This window comes from Paraphaeosphaeria sporulosa (genome assembly GCF_001642045.1).
Source record: "Paraphaeosphaeria sporulosa strain AP3s5-JAC2a unplaced genomic scaffold CC84scaffold_5, whole genome shotgun sequence".
Lineage (NCBI taxonomy): Eukaryota > Fungi > Ascomycota > Dothideomycetes > Pleosporales > Didymosphaeriaceae > Paraphaeosphaeria > Paraphaeosphaeria sporulosa.
The window spans coordinates 1,035,450-1,061,868 of NW_017253364.1; the positions used below are offsets into that span (position 1 = coordinate 1,035,450).

General features: G+C 54.0%; 10 protein-coding genes across 10 annotated transcripts; 5 read left to right on the forward strand and 5 right to left on the reverse strand.

Moving 5' to 3' along the window:
* Positions 1-801: 801 nt before the first annotated feature.
* Positions 802-2,855, forward strand: CC84DRAFT_1186898 (Pet127-domain-containing protein; the record flags this gene model as incomplete). Its single annotated transcript, XM_018180887.1, has 2 exons — positions 802-2,064; positions 2,112-2,855. 2 exons carry the CDS (start codon positions 802-804, stop codon positions 2,853-2,855), a joined length of 2,007 nt encoding a protein of 668 aa, XP_018036103.1.
* An 885-nt stretch (positions 2,856-3,740) lies between these two features.
* CC84DRAFT_1164202 (uncharacterized protein) lies at positions 3,741-6,390 on the forward strand. The gene is made up of 2 exons (XM_018178442.1): positions 3,741-5,036; positions 5,082-6,390. The coding sequence occupies exons 1-2, from the start codon at positions 3,830-3,832 to the stop codon at positions 6,041-6,043; spliced, it is 2,169 nt and encodes a 722-aa protein (XP_018036104.1). The 5' UTR covers positions 3,741-3,829; the 3' UTR covers positions 6,044-6,390.
* A 1,327-nt stretch (positions 6,391-7,717) lies between these two features.
* CC84DRAFT_1092613 (kinase-like protein) lies at positions 7,718-8,854 on the forward strand (the record flags this gene model as incomplete). The annotated part of the gene is made up of 1 exon (XM_018174470.1): positions 7,718-8,854. One exon carries the CDS (start codon positions 7,718-7,720, stop codon positions 8,852-8,854), a length of 1,137 nt encoding a protein of 378 aa, XP_018036105.1.
* A 107-nt stretch (positions 8,855-8,961) lies between these two features.
* CC84DRAFT_1217061 (2og-Fe oxygenase family protein) lies at positions 8,962-10,251 on the reverse strand (the record flags this gene model as incomplete). Its single annotated transcript, XM_018182861.1, has 4 exons — positions 8,962-9,362; positions 9,414-9,758; positions 9,807-10,164; positions 10,228-10,251. 4 exons carry the CDS (start codon positions 10,249-10,251, stop codon positions 8,962-8,964), a joined length of 1,128 nt encoding a protein of 375 aa, XP_018036106.1.
* Positions 10,252-10,809: 558 nt separating this feature from the next.
* Positions 10,810-12,569, forward strand: CC84DRAFT_1091209 (MFS general substrate transporter; the record flags this gene model as incomplete). The annotated part of the gene is made up of 6 exons (XM_018174393.1): positions 10,810-10,922; positions 10,976-11,142; positions 11,205-11,544; positions 11,598-11,834; positions 11,885-11,975; positions 12,027-12,569. 6 exons carry the CDS (start codon positions 10,810-10,812, stop codon positions 12,567-12,569), a joined length of 1,491 nt encoding a protein of 496 aa, XP_018036107.1.
* Positions 12,570-12,785: 216 nt separating this feature from the next.
* CC84DRAFT_1145361 (uncharacterized protein) lies at positions 12,786-16,962 on the reverse strand (the record flags this gene model as incomplete). Its single annotated transcript, XM_018176504.1, has 3 exons — positions 16,866-16,962; positions 15,417-16,812; positions 12,786-15,365 (listed from the first exon to the last, which is right to left on the reverse strand). The coding sequence occupies exons 1-3, from the start codon at positions 16,934-16,936 to the stop codon at positions 12,786-12,788; spliced, it is 4,047 nt and encodes a 1,348-aa protein (XP_018036108.1). The 5' UTR covers positions 16,937-16,962.
* Positions 16,963-17,319: 357 nt separating this feature from the next.
* On the forward strand, positions 17,320-18,442 carry CC84DRAFT_733780 (uncharacterized protein). The gene has a single exon (XM_018187220.1). The coding sequence runs from the start codon at positions 17,683-17,685 to the stop codon at positions 18,322-18,324; it is 642 nt and encodes a 213-aa protein (XP_018036109.1). The 5' UTR covers positions 17,320-17,682; the 3' UTR covers positions 18,325-18,442.
* Positions 18,343-19,678, reverse strand: CC84DRAFT_1217064 (DnaJ-domain-containing protein; the record flags this gene model as incomplete). Its single annotated transcript, XM_018182862.1, has 4 exons — positions 18,343-18,636; positions 18,687-19,360; positions 19,421-19,534; positions 19,645-19,678. The coding sequence occupies 4 exons, from the start codon at positions 19,676-19,678 to the stop codon at positions 18,343-18,345; spliced, it is 1,116 nt and encodes a 371-aa protein (XP_018036110.1).
* Positions 19,679-19,932: 254 nt separating this feature from the next.
* Positions 19,933-22,012, reverse strand: CC84DRAFT_1145367 (centromere/microtubule-binding protein-like protein cbf5). The gene is made up of 4 exons (XM_018176505.1): positions 21,849-22,012; positions 21,643-21,799; positions 20,734-21,592; positions 19,933-20,684 (listed from the first exon to the last, which is right to left on the reverse strand). Exons 1-4 carry the CDS (start codon positions 21,958-21,960, stop codon positions 20,331-20,333), a joined length of 1,482 nt encoding a protein of 493 aa, XP_018036111.1. The 5' UTR covers positions 21,961-22,012; the 3' UTR covers positions 19,933-20,330.
* A 292-nt stretch (positions 22,013-22,304) lies between these two features.
* On the reverse strand, positions 22,305-22,914 carry CC84DRAFT_1164207 (uncharacterized protein). The gene has a single exon (XM_018178443.1). The coding sequence runs from the start codon at positions 22,728-22,730 to the stop codon at positions 22,452-22,454; it is 279 nt and encodes a 92-aa protein (XP_018036112.1). The 5' UTR covers positions 22,731-22,914; the 3' UTR covers positions 22,305-22,451.
* Positions 22,915-26,419: the final 3,505 nt, after the last annotated feature.

The window sequence follows — 26,419 nt, forward strand, 5'->3', positions numbered from 1 at the left end:
CCATCTCGTCTACGGTGTCAGAGCCGCAGCGCGCCGCAGAGGCCGCGCCGTTGCAGAGCACGACGTAATCAGGCGCCGATCGCAATCGCGACTGTTCCTCAGACGTCGCTTGTTGCCGCAGCCATGCGGCAGGGATGGCCGCGACGAACGACATCGCCGAGCGCTTGAGCCTCGCTCGCGTCTAAGAGGGAAAACGTTTCTCCTTTCGCCGCCCAAAAGTTCGGGCGGCGCGTCGTCTGCACGCGTCTGCCATTGCACGGCTGCCATCACCCCGGTCCCCCAAATCTCTCAATGAAGCGATGCCCCCTGCCGACGCCTCTGCATCTGCGAGCTCCTCTCCCCCGCCCGCCATGGATTCATAGCCGCCTCCCGCACCCAGCCCGGAGCTTCTCCTTCGCCACCCGGCTCGCCAAGGACCAGGACGTCGAGACCCGTCCGGAGCCCACGCACGCGGAAAAGCCCGAGACCACCAGCCCGGAGCCCACGCGCGACGAACGGTCCGAGGATCAGAAAGAAACAAAGGACGGCGAAAAGGCCGAGGCCAGCAAAAGCAGCAAAAAGAAGGCAAAGGGAGGTCACGACGGCGCCGACGGCAATAGAAAGCCGAGGGAAAGCAAAGACGGCAGTGGGGAGAAGAAGAAGGTGAAGGAAGCCAAGGCCGATGGCAAGAAAGGGAAACAAGGCGAAGGGAAGGATAGACCAGATGGCACCGAGGGCCCGAAGAAGGTGTCGCGGCGTGCGCGGGCACGTGCCGCTGCGGCTTCTGCTCCCGAGAACCTAGTTGAGCGGAAAATAGCTCAGATGCGCAAGGAGATTGACGCGATAAACAAGAGGAACCAAAAGGTGCTGGGAGATGCTCCGGGCAAACATGGCTCTGACAAACCGCTGAAGAAGGCGTCCGGGGGCAAAAGCTTGAAGGAAGCTCTTCTTGGGGCGACAGCGGCAAAAGAAGGCGGCAGGTCGCCGAGAACGAAGAAACCTGTCTTGGAAGATGACTTTGCGAAGCTCGATATCAAGCACCTGAACCCTGAAGAGCTGGATTTCCAGCCTGTCGATTACGAGATTCCCCCCGTTCCGAGACTCGCATATGGCTTGGATCGCGTCCTCTTCAACCCTGGCGTCTATCGTCTCCAGGATCCGCGCACGCGCGTTTACAACTTCGACCCATATCTTGAAAAGATCATGAACGTCAACGAGTTCAACTTCTCGGCATTGAGCGAATACAAGACTTCGTCCAAGGATGAGGAGCTTTTGGCACTCACCAAGAAGATGGAGACCAAATTCACTGGATCTACATCGAGCATGTCAGGCGTATTGCAACACTTCCATTTCCTACTTTCCAACTTCCGCCCGCTCAACCACGACATGCTCTCACAAGAGTTCCCAAAGCCGACGAGCAAGTTCTCCAAGATCACTCTGGGTCCAAGCGCCATCTTTCTCCGAAGGAAAGATGGCCTGTATGCTATTGATGCAGACAAAGCTTTTGATTCGCCCAACATCATGAGCTGGCTAGGACACTCACTTGAGAAGCTGTTGACTGTGGATCGTAAGGAATTCGAGCGATATCGTCGCTCAAGTGGGGATGCTGTCCCGGGCGAGGACGAGTCGGCTAGGTGCTACCATTACTCCAAACTTGGTAACTTCCTTATGCGGTCTCAGCTAGACGCATATGACCCGCGATTGCCTGGGAAAGGCATCTTTGACCTGAAAACGCGCGCCGTGGTGTCGATACGCATGAACCACGAAGAATACGAGACTGGGAAGGGGTACCAAATCCGCTATGACCGTGGTGAATGGGAGTCCTACGAACGCGAGTTCTACGACATGACCAGGGCTACCATGCTCAAATACTCCCTGCAAGTGCGCATGGGGCGCATGGACGGCATTTTTGTCGCGTACCACAACGTCGAGCGCATCTTTGGATTCCAGTATCTTCCAATTGAGGACATGGACAATGTGCTGCATGGGCAGAAGGACACATGCCTCGGCGACCAAGAATTCAAGATGAGCATCAGCTTGTTGGACGAGCTAATGCAAAAGGCCACTGAACAGTATCCCGATCAAGTGAGTGCTCCGACCACATGACAATCATCGAAGCTAATCCAGAACAGACATTGCACATGCACTTCCACACGCACCAGAGCAACCGCGGCAACCCACCTTTCATGTACATCTTTGCCGAGCCCGTCACCGAGGAACGAGCAGACGAGATACAGAACAAGAGTCAAGACGCTCAAAGGGCATTCGAGCGGGATATTGTCGGCATAGTCAAAGATGACCCCTCCTTGCAAGCTGAATGGGCAGAGATACAAGATCGAGTCAATGAGGAAATGGGTAGCGAGGACGATTTAGACATGAAGAAAGCGGAGGGAGCTCAAGACGAGGAATCCATCGCGAATGCACTGGAGCAGTCGGGTGAAGAGACTTCCCAAGTGACGGACGAGCCAACCCCAGAAAACACCCAAGATTCCGATGCGCCCGAAGAACCCAAGGGCCCATTGATGGGGTGGACATTGGCAGTCCGTCACCGCCTCAACGGAGAATACGTGGAACGGCCAGCGAAGCTCACGCCCGACGACAGCTGGACACTTGAATACCATATCCGCGAGCTGGCCGAGTCGGACCGGTGGAGTCTTTACGAAAAAGTCAAAAAGACGCGCGATAATCTCATTGGCGAGGCGCGAGACAAGGAGGGTAACAAAGGGTTAGACCAATATCGCCAATTGATCAAGAGATACAGCGACAAAGGTCGTGCGTGGAGGGAGGAGCAGGATGCGCTGGCGGCACAGGTGGACCCCATGGTGTATGAGCCGCTGGGGCCAGGATCGGAGAAGGAGAAATCGAGCTCTGCCTGAGCTTTCTACATGATACCCAACTTGTGAATGACCAGAACTGTACAATATGTAGTTTATGTACCATAGATAGTAGGATAGCATTTCGTGGATTGTATTTGTACGGAAGCATGGATACTGGAGGCTGGCAACTGCTCGTCGGCAGACGATATGAAGACAATATAGACACGATTGTACATGTTTTGATTCTACTCAAATGGTGTGGAAACGACAAACGTCCTCTCATCTGCTTACATGACAATCGGTGCTGACTCGCGTGTTTGGCGAGCACAGACCCACATCTCGTCGTGCAGCTCGCGACTCTCATGAACGCGCGATTGCTTCCTCAAACATGCCGTGGATCGCGACTTCCCAAACTCCCCGCGGTGTCTCGTGCCGCTGCTGATGCGCCCGCGCATGCCTTAACTCAGCCTGCCCCCTTCACTCGCTGAAAATACATAATATCCTCTACACCACCTCCGGCGCAACTCCGCAGAGCTCCCCGCTCCCCCGCCGCAGCCATGGCCAACCTCAACCAGGAGGACATAGACACGCTGGTAGCCGTCTCGGGCCACCAGGTCGACCGAGACCAAGCTGCGCAGGTGCTCAAAGTACGAGTATCCTCCCGCGGCGACGCCACACACGACTTACAGCTGCGCAGATATCAAGTAATAATGTCGAAACGGCCATGAACAAGATCTTCGATGCGCTCGAACGACCGAACGGCATCACGGAGCTCTTGAAGGAAGGCGACACCACGTGGGACGGCACAGCCTTCGGCGGCTTGAGCGGCTATGGCCCGTATCAAGATGCCAATGCCAATACCAACACCAGTGTCCCCAGTACGTCTTCCACAGGTGTATGCCGATACACATGCTAACACTACCCGTTCAGCATTTCACATCGACGCCACGAATGTCGACGACACCAACAACAGCTGCTTCAGTGCAGCGCCAACCAGGCCGCCGTCGAGAACCAGCCAACGCCCCGGTTCCGCAATGTCCACAAACATGGGCGACGTACCAATGCAGAGTTCGTTCTACTCCGAGGATGGCGGATGGCATAACATAGAACCGCTGACTGGGTTCTCAGGCGTCGAAATTGGCCAAGAGTCAGGTGTAGTGGGCAAAGCAGGTACCGCAGGCGTCCTTCGTCCCGCCACCCAAAACTACTATGACAGCGCCTCTTGGGCTTTGGTTCCTGCTGCAAAGAGTACTGAGTTCATTCCAGATGCTTCTTTGAACGATCAAGAACGAAAGGAGCAGCCTGGCTTTATCAAACCCGCCGTCGGCGACAACCATCTTCCTGCATTCATAACAATGCTTCATTCCATACCTCTTGTCCGCAATACACTCCTCGCCCCGGCGATATCAACTAATAATTACTGGCGCGGCGAAGACTGGTGGAAGGGAACCGCCTCTGCAACATCCATCATAGTAGATGACGACACCGGAACCAAAAATGGCGCGGAATTGGAGCTTATCTACGAGGTCCAGCGCCTCATTGCCTTCTTGGATGCCAGCGACAGGACGTACGCAAGTCTTGAAGCGTTTCTTTCGCTTGACGCCTGGGCCCAACCAAGGTTCACAGTTCCCGGTGAGATTTCAGAAAACGATCTAGTGAAATTCCTTATGAGATGGAGCTCCATGTATCGTGCACACGTCCCAGATGCACTACCAGAGAACGTGCTGTCCTCTGAGGTTAATGTCAGTGGAAAACTCGAAAGGAGCCACGTACTCCAAATAGACATGGCTAACATCGACCCTGGCTTTGTTGAACCTACGCTGTACGACTACATCGACGAGATACTCTTCACGGACTATGCCAAAGCTCATATAACGAAGCCCAGTAGTATACTCGTCCTATCGCTGAAATCAATGGGCTCCAAGAGAAGCTGCAAGATCCCAGCTATTCTCTACGCGGATAGATACCTCGAAGAGAATCGGGCAGCTGTCGATGCGAATTATGTCGAGAGGAAAAAGTGTAACGAAGTGTTGGCTACGCTCGAAGCAAAAGTGCAGGATCTCAAGTACCACACGCCACAGAAAGTTCAGTATCCTCAAAAGATGGAGACTTTGACACTTCTCAAGAATAGCATGAGAGCTTTTGAGTCGGATACTGAGGCTATGATTGAGAGCCCTCGGGATGTTGCAGTGCTTGCTCATCTCCAGTCGCTCTACGAGAAAGTAGAGAAGCAGCTGTCTGGTAAGCCTTTCATTTCGTCGGGCAGATCTCTCTGACACGAAGCAGAGCTTGAAGAGCAAATGAAGAAAGCAAAGGAAGCCCTTGACGGAATCGCTCAGCTTTTCCGTGCACCACTGAAAGGATCCCGCTCAGACCAGGGCGCTTTGGAGTATGACACCCAGCACAAGTTCGCTCACCCGTATTGGCTGTGTGGTGTCGCAAAGTCAAATACGGAATACTATATCTGCCAACCAGCGAAGGAATCCGGCAACCCTGAGATGGACTACGCATGGTGGCATATTCAATACACCTTGCCGAAAACAGCCGCTGATGGCGAGTATGCCTCTATAGTACGAAGCCGAAAAGATATTGCCGACGTGCTCGCAGACATGAGCGAGATCAACGAAAGTACAGTCCTCGTCTACGCAAGCGACGCAGCTTTCTCAGCCGAGCCCATACCGCTTTCGGCGAAGCTACAAACATTCGTCAAGAAGGACAACGCGAGCTTCCAGCAAGCACTAGCAGTGGCACGCGCGGAATGGGATGAGGTTAACGACCAGAACGTGACAGACTGGATAGCAGACGATGGCTGGGGTAATGATGATGCTAAACAAGGATACCAGCAGGACACGTTCGGCTCCACGCTGTCATCGAAGACTCTCACGCCCAGCACCGACCCCAACGACCCGCATCCGTACCCTAGTGATGATGGTGTAGTGGACATCACGCTCAGTCCGGAACACGAGTCCGACCAGCCAATGGAGATGCAGGAAGTTAATGGGGGGATCTCGGCGTGGGCGGGTACTAGTAATGCCTCCAGTGAGACGGTGGGGGTGGAGCCGCCGGTGTCGATGGAGGATGTTGTGCGGAGTGATGGAAGGGAGAGTAGGGTGGGGATGAGGGGCGAGGATGCGTTGATGGGCGAAACGACAGACGCAAGTGGGGTCACAGATACAAGCATGGATGAGGATGAGGAGAAGGTTGTGAAGCATATTGAGGTTGTGGAGAAAAAGCCAAATACGGGCTAGGCACTCGATACGAAGGGTGGTGTATTTTTACCGAGGGATGGATTTTCGGGGAATACGGACGCAGATGGAAAGACGGATACCAGCATGCATGAGGAGGGTGGAAGAGGCGAACTTGGGCTACGTGCTTGATCCAACGAGGGGTGTATTTGTACGCAAGGACGGGTCGGAGTGGTGAGTGTGCATAGGGAGGGCAGAGTTAGGTGTTATTCTTATTGCATGCATGGGCTGCATTTATAAGTGCATCGCTCGGCTGGCGGCGCGATGGATAAGTCGTTCGTGCGACTTTGTCTCTTCATTGTTTTGCTTCCCGGCCTGTCCGTTGTCAGATGCTTAGACGAAGCATTTCAAACTGCACCTAAAATCATGTCAAGCTTCTGCAAGCTCCTTTATATCTCCGTCTAGCCGCAGTAGTAAATCTGATCGGATCGGATCGGCACTAATCGTCCCGGGTGCCAGGTAGGCCTACTGCAGCTCCACATATCACGATGATGTAGAGGAAAGCACGCCAATGACAACGCCCACGACTATGCAAGGCCCTTCCCTGGGCGCCTACACAAGAGCGAGGTTGAGCTATCCCAGCCAGAAATCCGACCGATCACTCGCCTTTTCATGCCTGTAGGTCTGCGGCATGCGCTGTGGCAGGGCACCCTGATTTAGCATCTAGGGAACAATTCGCCAAATTGCAACATGTCCACCAATGTTGCCTTGAAACGCGTATGATACCAGGCCAGGCCAGGGAAAGGAGGCTGAGGCGTGCGTGAATTGTAACTGCGTGAAATCGCGTCAAATTGGATTGCATGCGCATTTGTCCATTGGGAAGGACCATGTTGATAGATCGAATCGTAAGGGCTGACCAGTCTTGTAGTATGGATATGGTGATGGTAAGCCCTGCGTTTAACGCAAAAGAACACTAGCATCGACAGTGACCCAACCTAATTCACTCTGATGCACTTGGCGCATTACTACAGGAGAACCGCAAAGCTGTCGCCAGTGATTCTTCTTGCGCGAAAAGATTGCAGCTGCGTCGGAACTGGTTCGCTTCTCATTGTGCCATCCATGTGCGGCGGCTAGCTGATGCACATTGTATGGCTGTTCCCGCGAGTTGTTGGGTAAGAGTAGCCTACAGCACTGGCCTGCAGCTGGCGCTAGTTATGTAGCAAACAGGCGGCGGAAGCGACGACATCTTCTAGCAGCTCGTCTGTCACTTCACAACGCTTATGCAGCGCTAGCTTGGGGCACGTATGGTCTGTATGCACATCGGGAGAATGTGCAATAGGGACGTGGGAATCCCCTGTTCTGGGTGCGAAGAAAGACATGGGGGCTTGACGCCAAACCTAATAGAGCCTAGCTCGGTAATGACCCCACCCTGCATATGAATCATCCTGCATCATAACAACACGAGGAAAACGAAACGAATGAAGCACTCAGTAATCAATAGGCTCGGTAAAATTTCCTGTACAATAATTTTAGCAAGCTGAGCAGAAACCTATATCATAGGGTGGCCACAATAATCACTGCTATGGTTACCCCGATCGCCGTATAAATCTCAAAAGGCTTCCAACTGCCCGCATGATCGTGCTTTGGATCAAGTGCACTTCCGACTTCCCACAACAGCTGCACATCAACGAGTGAACACAAGGCTGGATTTGACGCGCCTCTAGCGAGAACCCCATCATGGCTTCGGAATTCGACCTGACCACCGAACGCGGCCTTTCTGCCTACCTCACATCCCGTTCCGTCTCGCACACTTCTGTTTCCCTTCTAACTGGTGGCACTGCAAACTACGTCTACCGCGTCACCCTCCCAGATGGCTCGACCAAGATATACAAACATGCAGCACCCTATCTCCACTCCAACACCGCCTTTGCCTTTGATCCCAGCAGAATGGATTACGAACACCGGGTCCTTGAGCTCCAAACTTCATCTCCGCATCTGCTCAGCTCACATTCTCCTGAAGCCTCAGTCCACGCCGTAGCCGTTCACAGCTATGACAAAGAGAACAAACTACTGTGTATCTCAGACGGCGGCTCTCGACATTTGAAGGACGCATACGCCGACCCAACCCTGGACATGTCCTCAATCGGTGCCGCCCTAGGCCGCTGGCTCGCGGCACTACATACCTCTACAGTCGCCACCCCTTTATCGCTGGATCCTACATCTCAAAACCTGAAAGATAACAATGCCATCGCAGTCTCAATCTACAGGCACTCCTACAGGAATCTTTCCTCAGCGTTCGCGGAGTACGGTGATAGCGGAGGCAACGTCCCTCGCTACGCGGACTTCATCGACCTTCCCGACAAAGACATCGAGTTCGCGCAGCAGATCAACGACGCATACGGCAGTCGTCTCGCGCATGAAAACGAGTGCATCTGCCACGGGGACTTTTGGCCGGGCAACGTGCTGGTGAAGCCTGCTTCGGAAGAGGGTGGGAAAGTGGTTCTCACGGTGGTGGACTGGGAGATGACGCGCCGCGGCACTTCGGCGACAGACGCTGCGCAGTTCCTCGCCGAGTCTCTTCTCCTCGACCGCTTCTGCGGGCATCGCGGACTTGTGCCTGCGTTTCTAAACGCGTATCTGTCTGCACGCCCCGAGATCCCAGGTAAAGAATGGTTTCGCCGCCTCGCCATTCATGCCGGTGTGCACATTGCGTTCTGGCCGACGCGTGTTGCTTGGACTGACCGCCGCGGCACGCATGCCCTCGTCGAGCTGGGCAAGAGCATTCTGCGCGCTGCGAGCGAGAGTAAGTGGGAGACGTTATTCGGGCTGCCGCTGTTCAGCGGGATGGAGGAGATCTTTCTACCGGCATTTTAGTCGAGTGAAGACAGATAGGGAAGACCGCGAAGCAACATGTTACTTATGCAGTCCAATCGCATGTAGTTTTTCTGCGACCTGAATAGCGTCTATGGTCCACCCACCCTTCACGACAGGAGCATCTTATAGCTCCACTCCTCTTGCGGCACGTCCAGATACCGGATACTCGTAGGGTGTTTCCTCCTTGCTGGCAATATCCTCCTGATATACAAATCACCTACATTAATCTTCTCGTACTTCTGCTCTCCGTCTGCTTTGCAGCACTCCAGCGGCTCAATCTCCGCATCCGCATCCGGCGTCAGGAAGAACGGCAGCGAGTACCGCTCCTGCGCCGTCTTGTTTCTCACTCTGTGCACGGTCGCGGGAAACGTCCCGTTCGTGTGCCGCTCGAGGTACTGCCCGACGTTGCACACGAAGGTACCTTTCTGCGGCGGGGCATCCACCCACATGCCGTCCTGGTTGAGGACTTCGAGGGCGGAGACGGAGTCCTGGAGGACCAGGGTGAGCCCTTTGCACGGGTTAATGGCATCCGTGGATCACTGCTCCCCCGTTTGCTTACAGGAGAAATCGGCGTGAGCCCCCAGGCCCACGTTGTTTGCGTTCTCGGTGATTGGCGTGGGTGGGTAATGCAGCGGGCGCATTCCCGTGATGGGGAAGCGGAAGATGTCGTCGAAAGCCGTCTCCTCCAACTCGAAGGCCAGCGCGAGGATACGCACAAGCTTCATGGCAAGCGGGAGGACGGCGTTGTAGTATTTGTACAGGCCCTCGCGCCACCACGGCGCCTCGCCGGGCCAGATGTTCTGCGGCCGCGTCACGTACGCCGGGGGCTGCAGTCCGGTCTTGCCAGCGTAGTCTTGCTCGGGCTCGAGGTAGCAGTCGCCCATTGTGAATGCCTCTTTCACGTCTTCGGGGAGTCAGCCTGCGGGCGCTGCGCAAAACGGACAATACTCACCGCCCTGCGTTCTGGGATCCAGTCTCGTCTCCAGCATGGGTTCGTAGCCCCTGATCGCAGGGTTCTTCTGCACATGCGCATCCATCTTGACGTCTGTGTCGAGGGCGAAAAAGCGCTTCAAAAGCCCAAACACCTCGTCTACCTCTTCCTGTGGGATCGCGTGGTTCTTGATGTAGAAAAAGCCGCACTCTTCACAGGCGCCGCGGATTTCTGCTGCGATGGCTTTCCGTTGCTCCAGAGAACCATCTATTTTGCTTACATCTACCGTGGGGATTGATGTGAATCCCGTCGGCTTTTCGGACACCTTCCGATATGTTGCTTCGGAGCCTGAGTGGAAATACACATATTTAGTAGATGTCTAGAGAGTGTCAGCCAAAGCGATAGTAGATGTACTGCATTGGCACTCGTAAGTAGTATCTACCTTGTCATCCAATTCAGGTGCCATGGCCGGCGCACGCGACACCTCTGTCATCTTGAAGGAGGACGACTACCTAGTTCCAGCCACTGAGGTCTATCAGACTGGGTCTTGAGCGACAGGTCCCAGTCACTGAGTCCTACCAACAGTGTGATTATCGACAATATCAACCCAAGTTATCTATTCTCTGGAGTCCAGTACTCGGCCGAGCAGCCAAGGCGGTTGTGGTTATCCTTAGCGTGCATGGGACTACTCATCGCTGAAGTGGGGTCGGAAAAATTATTGGTTCCTCGTTATCTTGACTGGGGTGCTTCCCCAACTCCATACTCATTGGGTCGTTAGCGGCGCGGCGAGAGGAGGGAACATCACCAGAGTTCCGATAGTCGATAAGAACGACGAAGCTAAGATCTGCTATGGGGATGGAGGTGCGATAGAGGCGGATATTCAGCGGAGGGGTATAAGTGGGATATACAAAACTCGGGCATGCTGCTGCTATGTCGAGCGGAGATCCGAGTTGGATCAGCGCCCATCGAACGATCCGAGTTTGTGCACGGTGTCGAGCACCGAGTACTCCTAGCTCACACAATCATGGCACTTTCACCAGTGTATTACGCAAAGAACCTCTTCGCGTCGTCGTATGGAAAGGATCGTCCGGAGTTCTTTGTCTGGCATCCTAAAGGCACTCCCTCGAGTGAAAAGAAGTTCGTTCCGATGAGTCCCTGCAACTGGAAAAGCCTAACATCGGACCGTACAGACTCTTGCACAAGATCGACTTCTTCATTCTCACATATGGCTGTCTGGCGTACTTCACCAAATGGCTCGACCAAGCCAACCTCAGCAATGCCTACGTGAGCGGTATGAGGGAGGACTTGAACATGTTAGGCACAGAGTACAATCTTGCCGTGACGTGCTTTCAAGTCGGTAAGTCGACCTGTTTCCGCCTCATGTCGTTGGAAGCGTCATTGACACGTTGCTGTTCCTAGGCCAAATCCTCGGCCCCATCCCAGCGAATCTCTTGCTCACGTGGATCCCACCGCGAATGTTGCTTCCAGGTCTCGAGCTCGCATGGGCAGTCCTGACCATCGGCACGACGTTTGTCACCAGCACGCATCAACTGTATCCAATCCGCTTTCTTATCGGATTCTTGGAGGGGAGCTGCTTCGTCGGCGTCCAGTATGTACTGGGATCTTGGTACAAGAAAACCGAGATCGGCAAGCGCACAGCCATCTTTGCCTGTGCGGCGTACGTCGGGACCATGATATCCGGATACATGCAGTCTGCCATGATTGCGGGGATGAACGGAAGAAACGGACTGGAAGCCTGGTACGTGGTACCCCCACTTTTCGCTCGACTTGGCATGTTAACGAGAAAGGCAGGCGCTGGGTCTTTGTGTTTGACGGCATCATCACTGCAATTGTTGCCGTATATGGATTCTTCTTCTTTCCAGACACGCCATACAAGACCAAAGCTTTCTATCTCTCCGCCGAAGAGAAAGAGAGGTGCGTGCAGCGACTCGTCGAGGACGGGCGGCAGGAAGAAACCAAGTTCAGCTTGGATTTGTTCAAGCGGACCGTCAACTCGTGGCAGTTGTACGTGCTTACAATACTGTGGTGGTAAGCTCGAACCCTCCCAGTCGCGGCAATGCCATTCCTAATCTCCACAGCTTCTGGAACACCACGGTGGGGAAGGTGGCCAACACTGTAGCCCAGCTGTTCTTGAAAAACGACCCACATCACAAGTGGACTCTGTACGAGGTAAGCTTCCTGGCGCCAAAGCCTTGGTCCGAAGACTGACCCATGCCCCAGGTAAACAACATCCCCACCTCAACCAACGGCTTCAACATCATCATGGTTCTCCTCCTAAACGTCTACATCGACAGCACCGGTTACCGTATGAAAGCCGTCGCCCTGAACCTCGTCATCCTCCTCTTCGGCACCATTTGCCTTGTCATCTGGGAGATCCCGCTGGGCCTGAAGATTGTCTCCTACATGTTCGCCGGCCTCGACGGCCCGCTCTCCCCCATCTTCTACGCGTGGGCAAACATCCTTACCACCGGCGATGCGCAGGTCCGCGCGTTGACGCTGGCGGTTATGAATAGTTGCGGTGCGGCGTTGACGACGGTGATACAACAGTTTCTGTACCCGGTTACGGATGCGCCGGAGTTTGGAAGGGGTTTCAAAGCGAGCCTAGGATTTTTGATTGGTATGTGCGTGTGGGTTGTTGTGGTTAGGATGTTCGAGATGCGGGCGCTGGCTAGGAAACAGACTGAACTCGAGGGGGTTGCGCGCGAAGAGGGGAGCGAGCAGGATGTAACGGCGGTAAGATTGGATGCTAGTAGCAAGGCGTAGGGCCCGATGTTCATTTCAGGCTACCTTGCACTCCTGTGCGTATTCACACTCCATTCCCATCTATGCATCCCTTGCTCACGCACAATAAACCACTCATCAAAATATCTACGCTTCTGGTGATTCTATTTTCTGTACAAAGTGCATGCGACGCCATGCGATGCAAGTGCTAAGACACATATACACACTCGCCAGCACGGCTCGTCTCTTTTCCACTCCTCACATCTTCACATCCTCCCTAATAAGCTTATACTCCTTCCTCTTCTTCCTCCACCCGGGATTAACCCTCACCTTCGCGAGCCCAATCCACTTCGCCAACACAGGCAGCACGTACTTCTCGCCGAGATAGGCGAGCGCGAAGTTGCCGAGCCCCAGCACAAGCAGGAAAATCTGGAAGCCCAGACTCATTGGGGTGAGTTCCATGAGCCGGACGAGCCACTGCGCGGGGTCGAACAGCATGTAGCACGTCACCACGAGCGCGAACAGGATGGTGACGACGAAGGGCAGATTCTGGCTCATGGGCTGGCGGAAGGGCTTGCCAACGGAGAGCACGATGGCGGAGAGCGTGTACTGGAAGCAGGAGACGAGGAAGAGGGCCGTGTTCTGGGAGTTGAGGCTGTTGGAGTGGTCTTTGTCGACGACGGGCGGGAGGTACCAGGGCTGCTTCTGGACGTATTCGTAGGCAAGGGCCTGCGTGAGGATGCAGAGGACAATCTGGCCGAGCAGGGGAGTCAGCACTTTGCGGCTGACGAGGCTGGCGGTGGGGCGCTTGCGGCTGAGCTGGGGGAAGGCGCCGGACCAGCCCATGAAGATGGCGATGGGCAGGATGAGCAGGAGATCGATGAAGAGGAACTGGAAGTCGCCGAGGTTGGACGCGGACGCGTAGAGGAAGCTGACGGACGTGAACTGGATCGCCGAGTACAAGCTCATGTACTTGAAGCAGCTGAAGCTGGTGACTAGCGCGGCGCGGCCTTCTTTGATGACTTGGGGCACGCACGAGATGTCGAAGACGCGGCTGGTGAATGGCGCTGCGACAGAGGCTTCTGCTTCGGAAAGCGAGATGCCTACATCGGCGGCTTTGAGAGCGCCGCAGTCGTTCGCGCCGTCGCCGCAGAATCCGACACAATAGTCAATGCTTTGCAGCTTCTCGACGAGCTCGTGTTTCTCGTCGGGCGACATGCGTGCGAAGACTTGTCCACACACCAGCATTTCGCGGAGAACCTTTTCTGGCGCAAAGTCGATGATCCAGCGGAAGACGTCTCCGCTAACGGCTAAAGAGTAGTTTCGGAGGTTAGAAATATCGTAAGGCAAAGATATGTCGGCTTCGGCCGGTGGGGGCAGAGGCCTGAGTGTGTTCTCGTCCAGCTTGAACAGAGGATCATCGACGCTCTCCCAACTAAGGCTAGCGAGTGCAGTCCTCGAATCGCCCTCGACGAAATGCGGGATAAAGCAATGAGCAGTCTTGTTGATGAGTCCACACTCCCTCGCGACGCTGATAGCTGTAAGGATATTGTCACCGGTGCACATGACGGTCCTAATGTTGGCCCTGTCCAGCTCTTCGATAACAGGCGATGTGGTAGGCTTCAGCTTGTTCTCAAAGATGATGAAGCCGACGAACTCAAGTTCTTTTTCGGCCTCCTCTCGCTTCATCTTTTGCAACTTTAGCCAGTTGGCTTTGAGACTTTTTGTAGCGCAAGCAATGACACGGAAGCCTTTGTGGGTATAAAAAGCCAGAAGCTCTTCGTAATCCGTAGGAAAACTGTCAGGACGGCAAATATCTCTCATACACTCTGGCGCTCCTTTGACGTAGACCTGCGCGGTCTTGGAACCGAATTGGCGCACGATCACGCTTGCTCTTCTGAGTTGCGAAACAAACTCGAAAGACTTCAGTACACCAAGCTCGATTGGCTTTCTGTTTTCGTCGTCCTCTTCATCGTCGATGTCGTACTCGCGGCCGGGAGGCGGCCTTGCAACAGACGGCCGGAGCTTGTCCTGTTCATCATCTCCAGCGCCCGCCCCTTGCTCTCCTTCAGAAAAGCTCCATCCAGTGAAGTTGAACATTTTGACATCCAGCGGGTCGCCCAAAAGCTCATCATCGATCAGTCGCAAAGAATGGCAGGTCGCCATGGTGTACAGTATGGCCTTGTGTTTCGCGTAATCAATGGTCGGATCCCGGTCATACCTCGAGTTGGGAAGCACGTCTACGTTCTCAGAAAGAATCTCACTGAATCTGTTTGCAGGGCGCTCGACCACGCGTACTCCAAGCACGTCCAGTCCCTCTTCGGTTAGAGTTCCAGTTTTGTCGAAGCAGATCACATCGAGTTTACCTCCGACATTCACACGCTGCGGGGATATGCAGAAGATCTGCTTCTGCTTTAACCGAGAGAGGGCGAAGTTGGTCCCAATGGTAAGAGTGGCAGGCAGCGCAGGCGGAACGACGATGGTAATCAGATCAAGCGCGCGCACCACGATCAAGTGCCAGGCGAGACCGAAGTGGATGAAGTTAATGAACGATGCGACGAAACCGATCATGGCGATACCTGCCATGACTGAGATATACCGGAAGGAATCGCGGTAGAACTTGAAGCCGGAAGGCTTGGGGAAGAGCATGGATCGGACCAATGCACCCTTTGTCGTGTTGAAGCCAGTCCGCACTACCATGGCCAAGGCAGCGGCTTCTTCGTCGCTGTCGTCTTCATGTGGCCTGCGAGCGCGGATGATCTTCGTTCCGGAGAACAGCATGTGCCTTGCGATTTCGGGGTGAATGGTCGAAGCGCCTAGGTCAAGAACCTCGAGGGCCTAAATACGCACATCAGTATGCTCTAGGCAATCACACCGATAGTTACGTACCTCGTCTGTCATGGGGATCTTGGACACAGGTACTGATTCACCTGTGAGCATACTCTCGTTGACAATGCAGTCTCCCGAAAGCAGCAGACTGTCGCAAGGAAGCTGCGTGAGCGACGGATCCGTGACCTCGTAGACATCACCTGGCACCAACTCGGCCGAATCGACGGTGCGCCAGAACCCGTTTCGCAGCACGCGCACCTCGCACTCAAAGCGCGATACTTCTCGTAGGCGTTTCATCGTAGCTCTCGTCTCGATCACTGTTGCCGTTATGCTGACCACCGAAATGACAAAGATGCAGGCGGCATAGTAGTAATACTCGTCGACAGACCAGAGGAACAGACTGGCAATCTGGAAGACGTAGAAGGGGTTGATTACTTCCTCGACTAGCAGTTGGCCTAGCGGCTTCTCAGCAAGGTCAATCATGTTCTTGCCGAAGACCAGCTCGCGGTAGTCACGCTCTTCGGTGTCAAGACCTTCGCGCAGAGCCGTGACATTGGTCCAGGCCGGGTCCTGCCACGTGTTGGCCAGAACGAACTTGTCTTTGAGCGGGTTGTAGCAGAAGCGAATGTAGCGGTAGTCGAGACAGCGCAACTGCTTGATGACGGGGTCGAAGTCCTCATCGTAGTCGCGATGGCGGTCCTTTTCAGGAACGCCAAATACGGTCGACAGCGAGCGGCCGTATTCCTGCTCCGCGATGTGCTGCACGGCAAACTCGCCCCACTGGTTCTCAATGACCAGCCACGAGCAGTCCTTCAGGGGCGCAGGCCGGCCGACCAGCGCGACCTTCCACCTCGGCAGCCACTGGAAGATGAGCCATGCGAGTCCGACCGTGGAGATGCATATGGCGAGGTACATGGCGAATCCGATCTTGGACGTGTGGAAGCCAGCGACCACAATAGTCAGGTCTTCGGTCAAGATGTAGATCTTCTGGTTGTTTCGGCGCCCTCTGGTGCCGTCGGCAGAGCCGACACTGGACCCGGACGACTGCCTGCGCAGCAGAGGCCGGTCGACCGAGCTGCGCCTGGAGAAGCCAGACGACTTGCGCCGCCGATGCGAGGGCGCGGGGGAGTCGGCGTCGTCCAGCTCGTCCAGCTCCTCGACCGTGTACCCGTCGTACTCAATCTCGCCGTACTCCTCGGCAATGGCCTCCTCCTCGATGTCCACGTCCGAGTCGTGCTCGTCGTCATAGTAGGTGAAGCTGGTGGTCGAGTCTGCGCGAGCGCGGCGGTGGGCAAACGAGGAAATGCTCGTGGGCACGCTCTCCGACATGGGGCCGGCAAACATCTTGATGGCGGGGGTCAGCTGCTGTCTCCATGTACGTGTGCGCCGTGCGTTCAATGGCTGGAGCTCTACCTCGTCCTGCGCCATCTCCACATCCTCCATGAAGCTGGCCGTGCTGCGCGCCCGGTTAGCATCCACCTAGACGCGCCGAGAGACGAAATTGCATACTTGCTGACATTCGACCCCGACCGGTACAGCGACCTCCTGCGGCGCCGCTCTGGGCTCCGGTGCGCGTCCATGGTGTCGGCGCGGGTGTAGGGGCGCAGGAAAGTCAGGCCATGGTCCGCTTGGGTTTTCCTCGACACGTCCCGTACCTGCGTCTGTGCAGCGATGACGATGCGTACGGGTGAACCTTGCAACTTATCACTTCGCTTATCTAGTCCCAGATAGGAAACGTGTCTATCCTCCCTCTCCACATGGAGCCAGGATGCACGCACTGCACAATCCACGGGAAGCAAGTATCCACAGTACAATTTCTACAGCTCTGTCTTGCATACTTCCCCCTAGTCAAGAATTGTTTTGTTGGTATAATTCTTTGTGCTTTTTTGAAGCTATGTACGACTCTATTGCTTAGAACGAATGACATCGCATGATGTAGCCGAGTGCAGTGGCTATAGCATTGACCGAGCGTTGGGCATCGATATCGGCACCGCTGCCTCAAAGACTTGGTCAGTGGTGAAAGCGTAGTCAAGGATGTGTGTATGCTTTACGAAGAAAGGTAGCTAAAGTTGTTACGGCTACAATGGACACCGCGCTGACCCACGCCATGACTGCCGTGCTACTCGTTGAGTCACGAAACAGAGTCCGTCCCTGGTCTCCCATATTTCCGGTGCCTTGGCCAATCATGCAAATGTGTAAGGCTTGCTGAAACGAACAGAAGCTGAACGCAAGGTTCATTTAGGTTGAACAGATTGCGACATGCGAACGTAGGTGTGTGGCGTTTGAGGATTGAGGTGATGACAACAAGGACTTGTTTTAGATATTGATGCTGGTAATATCGAGTGTGACACTTTCTAGGAAAGAGCTAACGAGAACCAGGTTCACCTCCTCTAAACCCTACCACTTCAAACTCGGCTCATATATCATACATGCATGCCATCGTCCAAAACATTTTGATAGAACCTATCATTTGCTGAACTCATGTCTATGTGAGTCCCCGACATCACATGCATCTCCACATCTTACATCTAATCACCCACTAAGCATAGGTGTCAAACGCACCATGATACTGGAGATGAGCACTCCCACGCTTTCAACAACGATTACTCGCACCGAATCATATCATAAATCGTCCAAGCTGGCATGGCTATCTACCAATCCAGCGCATTGCTTCGTTTCGTTTCGCTTTCGTGTTCATTCAATCATTCCCCCACCCCCTCTTCCTCCCCCAAAATGTATCAGGATTCCGAGCCAAAACCTTTGTGCAGAGAATCGATGCAAGACAAGCCCCCCACGTATTGGAACAAGAAAGAGAAGTTTCATTAATCCGCCCAAACGCCCTTCGCTCAGCCTGAGGATCTGTCCCAAAAAGTATCCGAAAACGGTTTGCGGACTGTACTGCCCAGGGTTTTCATCGGCGCGATTAGCGGCGACGCGCTGGCGTTGTATACGTGGTCATGTAATCTGACGGAACCGCGGTGCTCGCTCACAGAATCTGCTTGAGCTGCTCTTTTTGATGTCCCGTGAGCGACTTCGGGAACTTGATGCGCACGCCGACAACGAAGTCGCCGCGCTCATTGGGCTTCTTGCTCTTGGGCATGCCGAGGCTGGGGAAGCGCTCTATGAAGTCGGGTCCGGTGGGGCCGCCGCTGCGGACGGCGACTTGCTTTCCGTCGATTGTTTGTACGGTTCGTTGCCAGCCGGTCAGGGCTTCCTTGAGGTCGAGGTCGATGACGTGCTTGATGTCGTCGCCTTCGCGGGTGAAGAGGGGATGTGCTTTCTGTACGGTATTAGTTTGTGCTGATAGAATGGATATTGATGTGAACTTACCTCTGATACAATGAAGTGCAGGTCCTGCGTGCCTCCTTCGACTTGGTCGCCAACATCCGAAAACTTGATCTTGCTGCCGGCCTTCAGGCCCTTCTTGATAGGCACTTCGAGAATCCGATCCTGCGTGCTCTGCTTCCCGGTCGCCTGATCGTATGTCTTACGCTTGATCTTCATCTTCTTTGTTGTGCCATTGAACAGTTCCTCAAGCGATACCGGTAGAGGCTTCTCCACAACCGTAACTTCCGGCGCCGGCGCTCTCCTCCCACCCTCAAATCGCGGTCCACCAGGGCCTCTCCTCTTCGAGCCTCCACCAAGTCCTCCCGGCATGCCTCCCATGCCGAAGCTACCGAAGCCGCCATCGTCTTCATCGAACACGCCACCTCCTTGCCCGCGCATAAACTCAGCGAATATGTTCTCGGCGTTGGAGAAGTTGAAGCCGCCCGCGCCGCCTCCGCCGCCAGTGTTGAAGTGGAATGTCCGCGTGCCGCCGGGCATGCCGCCCGCCGATGTGAAGGGAAAGCCTCCGCCGGCTCCCTCAAACGGATTGCCGCCGTCGAAGCCAGCGCCGCCCTCTGGCGGAGGAGCCCCACCCCGCAGCAGGAATTCGAGGCCGTACTGGTCATATGTCTTTCGCTTTTCGGGGTCGGATAGGATTTCGTAGGCTTGCGAGACCTCTGCGAATGCGTTAGCTCATGTTCAGGGTTCGTGGCAAAGTATGTGCAGTCGTATCTTACCTTTGAACTTCTCGGAGGCGGACGGATTGTCTTTGTTTTTGTCGGGATGCCATTTCAGCGCCGCTTTACGATAGGCTTTTTTGATCTCATCTTGCGTCGCGGAACTTGATATGCCTATGCATGCATGTTAGCAAGCTGTGCATGCGGTTTGCTGGGCGCAGCGCAGGAGGGAAGGCTGGCAAGCTGCAGAGCGCAGAGGAGGGGTTGCGCGCGGGTAGACTCACCTAACGAATCGTAGAGCTTAGTCTCCTTGACCATTGTGGAATTATTGTGCAGCTAAGGATCGAGTAATGTGTGTCGTGTTCGTGTCTGAAAGCTTTGTCTGGAGCGGTGCAGAAGGTTGCGGTGTGCTTTATTACTTGCATGCGCCATCTCCCCACCGTTTGGGGGGTCAGTGCGCAAAGAGGCAAGACGTCAGAGCTAGCCCGTGAGTGGGAGAAGGTTCTCGAAGCTTCAGTCACGAGCATATACATCAATTGGCACAGCATCAGCATTCCAGACTTTTCAAAATTGGTGATATTCATATCGCGAAACTGTCAGGCCCACATTGGAATCTACAACATTCGCCGGTGAATTGACTCTGGCGTTCTCTCACACATAGTCAACACCCCTGCTGCCCCACGAACCGGAATGCTCCGAACTCCACCAGGTTACCCTTAACGCCGATATCGACACGCTGTCGTATGCTACAAAGCAGTGAAAAGTCGAGGTATCTTGACAAGTTGTACATGCACTTGCGGATCCACAGTACAGCGCATGCCAAAAATTTGAGTACCCAGCGCTAGTCCAGTATAGGTAACACGTAGGCGGGCAAACTTCTGGGTGCAGCTGCAGGCTCGCAGTGGCCGAATCGGTCGCGCACTTTTGTTGTTGTAACGTCAAAAAATCGAGATCCAGTATATCCAAAGATTTAGTCAGAGTCCTCGGATTCAGCGCCGCCCTTGGACTTCCTCTTCTCTTTCTTGGCCGCCTTCGCTTCCTTCTTCGCCTTCTTTGCGGCCTTGCGAGCGGCCTTCTCTTCGACAGTCTCCTCCTCCTCGTCGCCGCGGCTCTTACGCTTCTTGCTCTTGGAGATCTCGGCCTCAGCCTCGGCCTCGCCGTTGGCATCCAGACCCGTTGGGGGTACAGCAGGAGCTGCAAGAACATCGCTGGTAGTCGTGGTCTCACCCATGGTCACATCAGTAGATCCCTGGTTCTGCGCGTCGTAGTCCTTGTAGTTAGAAGTCCATGTGGCAGGGGTCTTCTCGTTGTTACGACCGAATTTCTGCATTCAATTAGTCGTTGTTGTGATTGGAGAACAGAGATATACTCACGTCGAGAGTACCGTTCTCCTTCATCTTCTTCTTCTCAGTCGCAACGGGACCCAAGCCCCATCGTCGTGGGTATAGATCGCGCTCCATGATGACACGCTTGATGCGTGCAACAACACCGTGGTCACAGGTCGACATCTCGACAGCAGACATCTGCGCATACGCAAGAGCGATAGCCTCACCCTTGGTGGTCATAAGGACAACCTCTTCGTGAAGCTCGATGTTCTTCTCAAAGCGGAGCAGACCAGGGACCATGAGTTTGGCACCATAGCAGATGGCGTTGACTGAGCTGTCCTTGACGACAATGCGCTTGTAGCTGGTCAGGAGCGTCTCCAAAGGAGAGATGACGTAGCGCAGATATTCCTCGTCGCGGTTGTTGTCCTGCATCCACTGAGCGTCCATGACGTCGTGCAGAGTGACCATGTCCTTGGACTCGTCCATAGCTCCAGATCGCACACGGCGAAGCTCCTGCATGTGCGCACCAACACCCAAAAGCAGACCCAAATGCACACACAGCGTTCGGATGTAGGTTCCTGCCTCGCAGCTCACCCAGAAGACACCAAGCTGCCTCTCGTTGTCGAACTCGTACAATTTGCTCTCATGGATGGTTCGGATACGGAGCTGGCGCTTGACGGCGGAAATGAGCGGCGGTCGCTGGAACAGAGCACCGGTCAGGGTCTCAAGAGCGCGAGCGAATTGGGCCTCGCCGCCAGGGAGCTTGTCGTGCAGGCGGATGACGCAGACATACTCCTTTCCGGCTCCTTGCTGAGACTTGACCAGACGGGTCGCACGGTCAATGCAGACAATGAGGCAACCAGTGACCTTAGGATCAAGAGTTCCGCTGTGACCAGTCTTCTCCACCCTACGATTCGGTTAGTTCCGAACAATCGTTATAACGTGCGACGAAAGTACCTCAGGATGCGCTTGATCCAAGCTACAACTTCGTGGGACGAGGGGTTCGAAGGCTTGTCAAGGTTGATGACACCAGAGCTAACATATTGCTTCAGGTCGCGAGCATGCGGCGAGCATCCTGCGGGGATAGGAGTGAAGTGCGCGGTTCGCACGAGCACTGCGCATGGTCAGTTGCTATGCTTGAAGCTGTCCCAGGATCTGCATACAGTCGCTGTAATTTTTGAGCAGCAGCGGCCAGTCGCTGGTGTCAATGGGCGCAGCGGCAGCTTGCGGCTTGATCGTGTAGTCGGGCGCGGCATCCTGCTTAACGAGCGCCATTTTGTTCGTCAGGAAGTCGTCGTTAGCACTGTAGTCGGTAGCTCTTGCCTGCAGTCGCGATGGAGAATCGAATATTTTCTTAGCGCGCTAGGGCTAGGGCGGAAAGGAACAATTTTCTTGCGAGGCAGGTGCGCCAAGGCACAGCGACCCACAGCGGCGGGGTGCGCCTCAACATCCTCGGCAAGCATTCATCGAAATGAAATCACACAGGTTCGTTTACAGCCCGGGTGTCGATTTCACCATGCAGAATGTTCTACTCGAGATCTCTTAAGGTCTACCAAGCTCTTTACGACTTGGAGTCAACGTGTAATTTGTACAGACAGTGGGATCAACCTCCGTTTGTTCAAGAATCATAGGGGTACGCAAACAAATCGATTTGCTTTTGTTGGTTGTAGTACATAACAGGCCGTATAAAATGTCGTTAAAATCATCAGTATAGTGCGACCACCACGGTGCTACACCTTCATTACCATTATCGTCGGTTGACCTCCTCATCGCGTGCGCCTAGCGCTCCCATGTTGCATCAATCCAATAATCACGAAACTTAACACTTCGTGGCTGCATTGGTGACTCGGCACCCAAGCAAAGCACCGTTTACAGCGTACTCTGGTGCTCGCCCCGCGCGACTGCAATATTATCAGCTTGTTGTTCTCTTCCGCAATCCATCTCAACTCACCATTGGTCCGCGGTCGGAGAGCAGCAGGTGTCGCGAGTCTGCTCGAGACAAGCTGCGTGCGCCTTGTGGTTGACCTCCACATCTGTTGTGCCATTGGGGTTTGTATTGAAGATGCAAATCTGACAATACCAGATTAGCCAATTTCTACGACTGCTACGAATTACAGAGACTCACTCTTGCGGTGCCGAGCTCCCACGTGTACCACCCACCAGCTGCAATGAAGTCGTTGGCATCTGGTGTTTGCGTTTGGAACCATGTTCGCAAAGCTTCTACGTCCGTCTTGTTGAAAGGTGTGATAAGGCCTTGGACACAGGTAGGGTGCGTTGTGTCAACTTGTCGCGTGGTAAGAACGCCATTCTCAGAGTACACGGGGGTTCCGCTGGCCAATTGAGCGGCAGCCAGGAGAGCTGTACAGACGGATGTGAAGAGCATGATGAGTGTGAAGAAGCAATGGGAAGATTGTGATGGGTTTCGGTTGAAGGTTGTCGGTAACAGAGGATTGTTTTGCTGTGAGGAAGACGCTGGCGAAGCAAGGGTGTTGGCTCACAACGAAGGGCAGCCCGTTCTATATAGTGTTCCTGGGCGTACCATGCCAACCTTTGTGCCCCCAATTTGGCGGCTCAATGAATTCTACGATGACCTAAGAGTGGTTCTGTTAGCCAGGCATTAGCCAGGCACGAGCGACGAAAGCGGAGCAGAGTCTCGCGATGTGCGGTCGCATGACGCTCGCTGGTTCCTGAGGTCACCAGATTCATCCCAATGACGTTTTTCTGCGTCCTGTTCGAGTGGTACCGCCACAGCCTAGCTGGCATTAAACCGGGGCTGCTGTGCGACTAGGATCTAGGGTCGCGTCCAAAACCTCGCCACACTTGGGCAAAGATCGCCATACGAGGCTGTACCTCGGATAAACAGTTTAATATGTCGTAGCGAATACCAATTGAGCGGTGATAATGGTCATAGAGAGGTTACAAGTTCTGCGAGATATTGTCAGTGCTACTCGGTGATGGTTGCCTTCGACGTACCAACGCATGGGTAGGTTCCATGCACGGGAACCTTGTCCCACGATGCATCCCGACAGACTGCAAACGACTCCCGTCCTCAACGGTAACAACAAAATTCTGGTTATCAAACTGGCATTATGAGACACCAGATATCTGTCAAAAAGCTGTCAGTCCTCCATGCGGAAAAGTGCCTGGCGAGCACGCGCTTCCGTAGCCATACTTAGGCCTCCTGTGAAACTTTAACTTGCCGAAGTTACTTCAGTTCACAAAGTCCGAGCTTGCACGCGCCAGTAACTACACCAAACGTTGTTGATGGGCTTTCGAGGTCGTTGCCTTCGTCCGGTCTGAACATGGGTTCGTCTTCCAGCGCTCACTGGTTGGCTGCCTCGACCGGACCCTTGTGTAGTCTGGCGGTAGTACATGTGTCTCATCCTTACACCGTTTGGATTGCCATGAAGGTGTGCCTTCAGCAACGGACATGCCATAACTGGTCTTTTCTTTCAAAAACGAGTTCCTTGATGTGGCGTCGTGGCTTATTTGTCGCCTCCGTGTTGCTGACAAGCGAATCCAACATAAACAATCCTCTCTGTCACAGGATGTCGTCCGTAGTTGGAGCAGGGGTCAACAGCGTGCACATGGTAGGTACATCCACAAACAGGATATTTCTCAATCAGTCGGAGACACATGTCTGGTGCAGTGATATCGGGTGTACAAGATTGGGGTTTGAAATGGACAGTCGATAGTTTTGGTGGGACGAGGACGTTGCTTGATAAGTCTGAGGGTGACTTGAGAGATTCTGAGTCGAGGAAAGTTAAATGCAATAGAATTCAGGTAGCCCGGGGAAGACAAGAGAGTGAGGACACGTCGTGCAGTATATGTGATGGCGCGACTCCGGCGGTCGAAAAGTCCATGACTTGGGGCCTTGTCTGACAACGAGGCATAACTCTATCCTTTGACCGGAACCGCGATCAGTGCGAGGGACGATATGATCGTTAGGGCGCTAGGGCGTCCCTCTCCTTGACTTGATGTGAGAACAAAGGGCTACGAGGCACAGCTATTGGCCGCGACAAGCACGGAGGACAGCGGAAGACGACAAGAAGCATTTCCCGCACCACGCGGGCGACGAACCGTCACTAGATCCTTCTCAGAGGTTTGGATGCGTGGGTTAGGCAACCGTGTGGCAGTGCGGTTGTTACAAAGACGATTCGTGGATCGAACATAGATGACTTGGCCCCGCGTGAAATAAGGTCGACAAGGGTCCAGCAATCGCCAGCCAGTACATTGTGATTTCTAGAAGAGACCTGTCAGCAAACGTTAGTACCGACCAAGAATTAACCCTTCTCGAGCGGCCGTGATGGAGCTCGTTCTGCGTGCGACACCAACCACGACCGTTGCGCCCGACTCCGAACCTGCAGAACTCGTTTCAGTCTTTCTTTGGAAACTGGCCTAACATGACACTGACTATTTCATGCGATTGGTAGTACCGATATCGAGGGCAGGTGCTAAAGAAGAGGTAGTCGCCATGACGTTAGGAGGCTGCAGCCGTGGACCCACATTTTCAGCCCTAGGAACATCGCATCTTTCAGCTCGGCCACGCTTCGGCATGTCTCCATGATCCCCGAGCCCTACATATCGTATCAGGGATATGTGCAGTACGCGTCAGAACTCGGTGCTATCTCGCCGTTCATACAATCCTTCGAAATCAAAGGCGTGACCAATGGCATCACGCAGCGAGCGATGTTAAGTCTGGCAGCGCACGGCATATTCCAGCGTAGGCAAGAACGACCAATTGGTGCTTTCAGCTCACACATGCTGAGTCTTGCCATAAGTCGGAAGCGTACGCACGTTGCCCCTGATGCTTGTTACCTGAATGCATACACATGTCCAAAGAGTCGTCGGAGCGCTGGTCGTGATATGGCTGAGCCTTCACAGCTTTTTCTTTTTTGCGATCTGTTCGAAAACCGACAGCCTCAGTTGCTCCTCTCGCATGACGATTTTGACTAGCAATGTTGTATTGGCTCACAATCAAATACAGTTACATTAGTGCGATCCACACAGGGTGAACTATCGAGAATCCGACTCGAAAAGGCCTCGACCAAGTATTAGTTGGTTCCAGGAGCAGGTTCGAACTCAGCAGAACCACGATGCTATACATTGCTCACAACGGAATCAACCAAAAAATTCGAACGCCATCTCAACGATCAAAATGCGACCTTCCAAAAACCGTGGCCAATTAATCATGAAACAGTAGTACTAGAGAAGAGACGTAAGCTAACCACTCTGTATGCGATTGCCGCGCCAGGGAAGCATGCCATGCGCACCCCGTCGACGTAGTGTTGCCGCATATCCTGCATGGAAACAGTCGGTCTTTAAATTGCACTACGGTCACAGAGAACTTCTGCGGGGATCGTCCACACATTACGGTCCAGAAGTGTCTGGATCCATTCGATCCAACTTTCATTCCGACATGTTCGATGGCTACAGCACTGAGCGTTGCTTTGTCGAATATACCACCGACGATTGATTCATACCAACCCCATATCAGCCTATGTGCACACTACTACCCCAGAATGCAAGAAGAAGATGGCGAATATCCAAACTTCGGATTCCCTAACGCATGTATTATCTGTCACTCACTTTCATGTCATCCCCTCGACATCGTTCACTTACCGCAATCTTAGAGATTTGCGTGCTTATCGAAGCTGTCCGTCCCAGAGACTCACCTTCACCACGGCAACAGCTGACCTTATCTTCGACCATAGCCCGAACCTCCAGCTTTCCA

Bases quoted from the DNA above. Each gene is read 5' to 3' on its own strand.
- CC84DRAFT_1164202 (XM_018178442.1), top strand. From the start codon at position 3,830: ATGTCCACAAACATGGGCGACGTACCAATGCAGAGTTCGTTCTACTCC. The intron at 5,037-5,081 runs GTAAGCCTTTCA...GACACGAAGCAG, and splicing joins AGTAGAGAAGCAGCTGTCTG to AGCTTGAAGAGCAAATGAAG.
- CC84DRAFT_733780 (XM_018187220.1), top strand. From the start codon at position 17,683: ATGCTGGTAATATCGAGTGTGACACTTTCTAGGAAAGAGCTAACGAGA.
- CC84DRAFT_1145367 (XM_018176505.1), bottom strand. From the start codon at position 21,960: ATGGCGCTCGTTAAGCAGGATGCCGCGCCCGACTACACGATCAAGCCG. The intron at 21,800-21,848 runs GTATGCAGATCC...GACCATGCGCAG, and splicing joins GCTCAAAAATTACAGCGACT to TGCTCGTGCGAACCGCGCAC. The intron at 20,685-20,733 runs GTGAGTATATCT...AATTGAATGCAG, and splicing joins AGGAGAACGGTACTCTCGAC to AAATTCGGTCGTAACAACGA.
- CC84DRAFT_1164207 (XM_018178443.1), bottom strand. From the start codon at position 22,730: ATGGCACAACAGATGTGGAGGTCAACCACAAGGCGCACGCAGCTTGTC.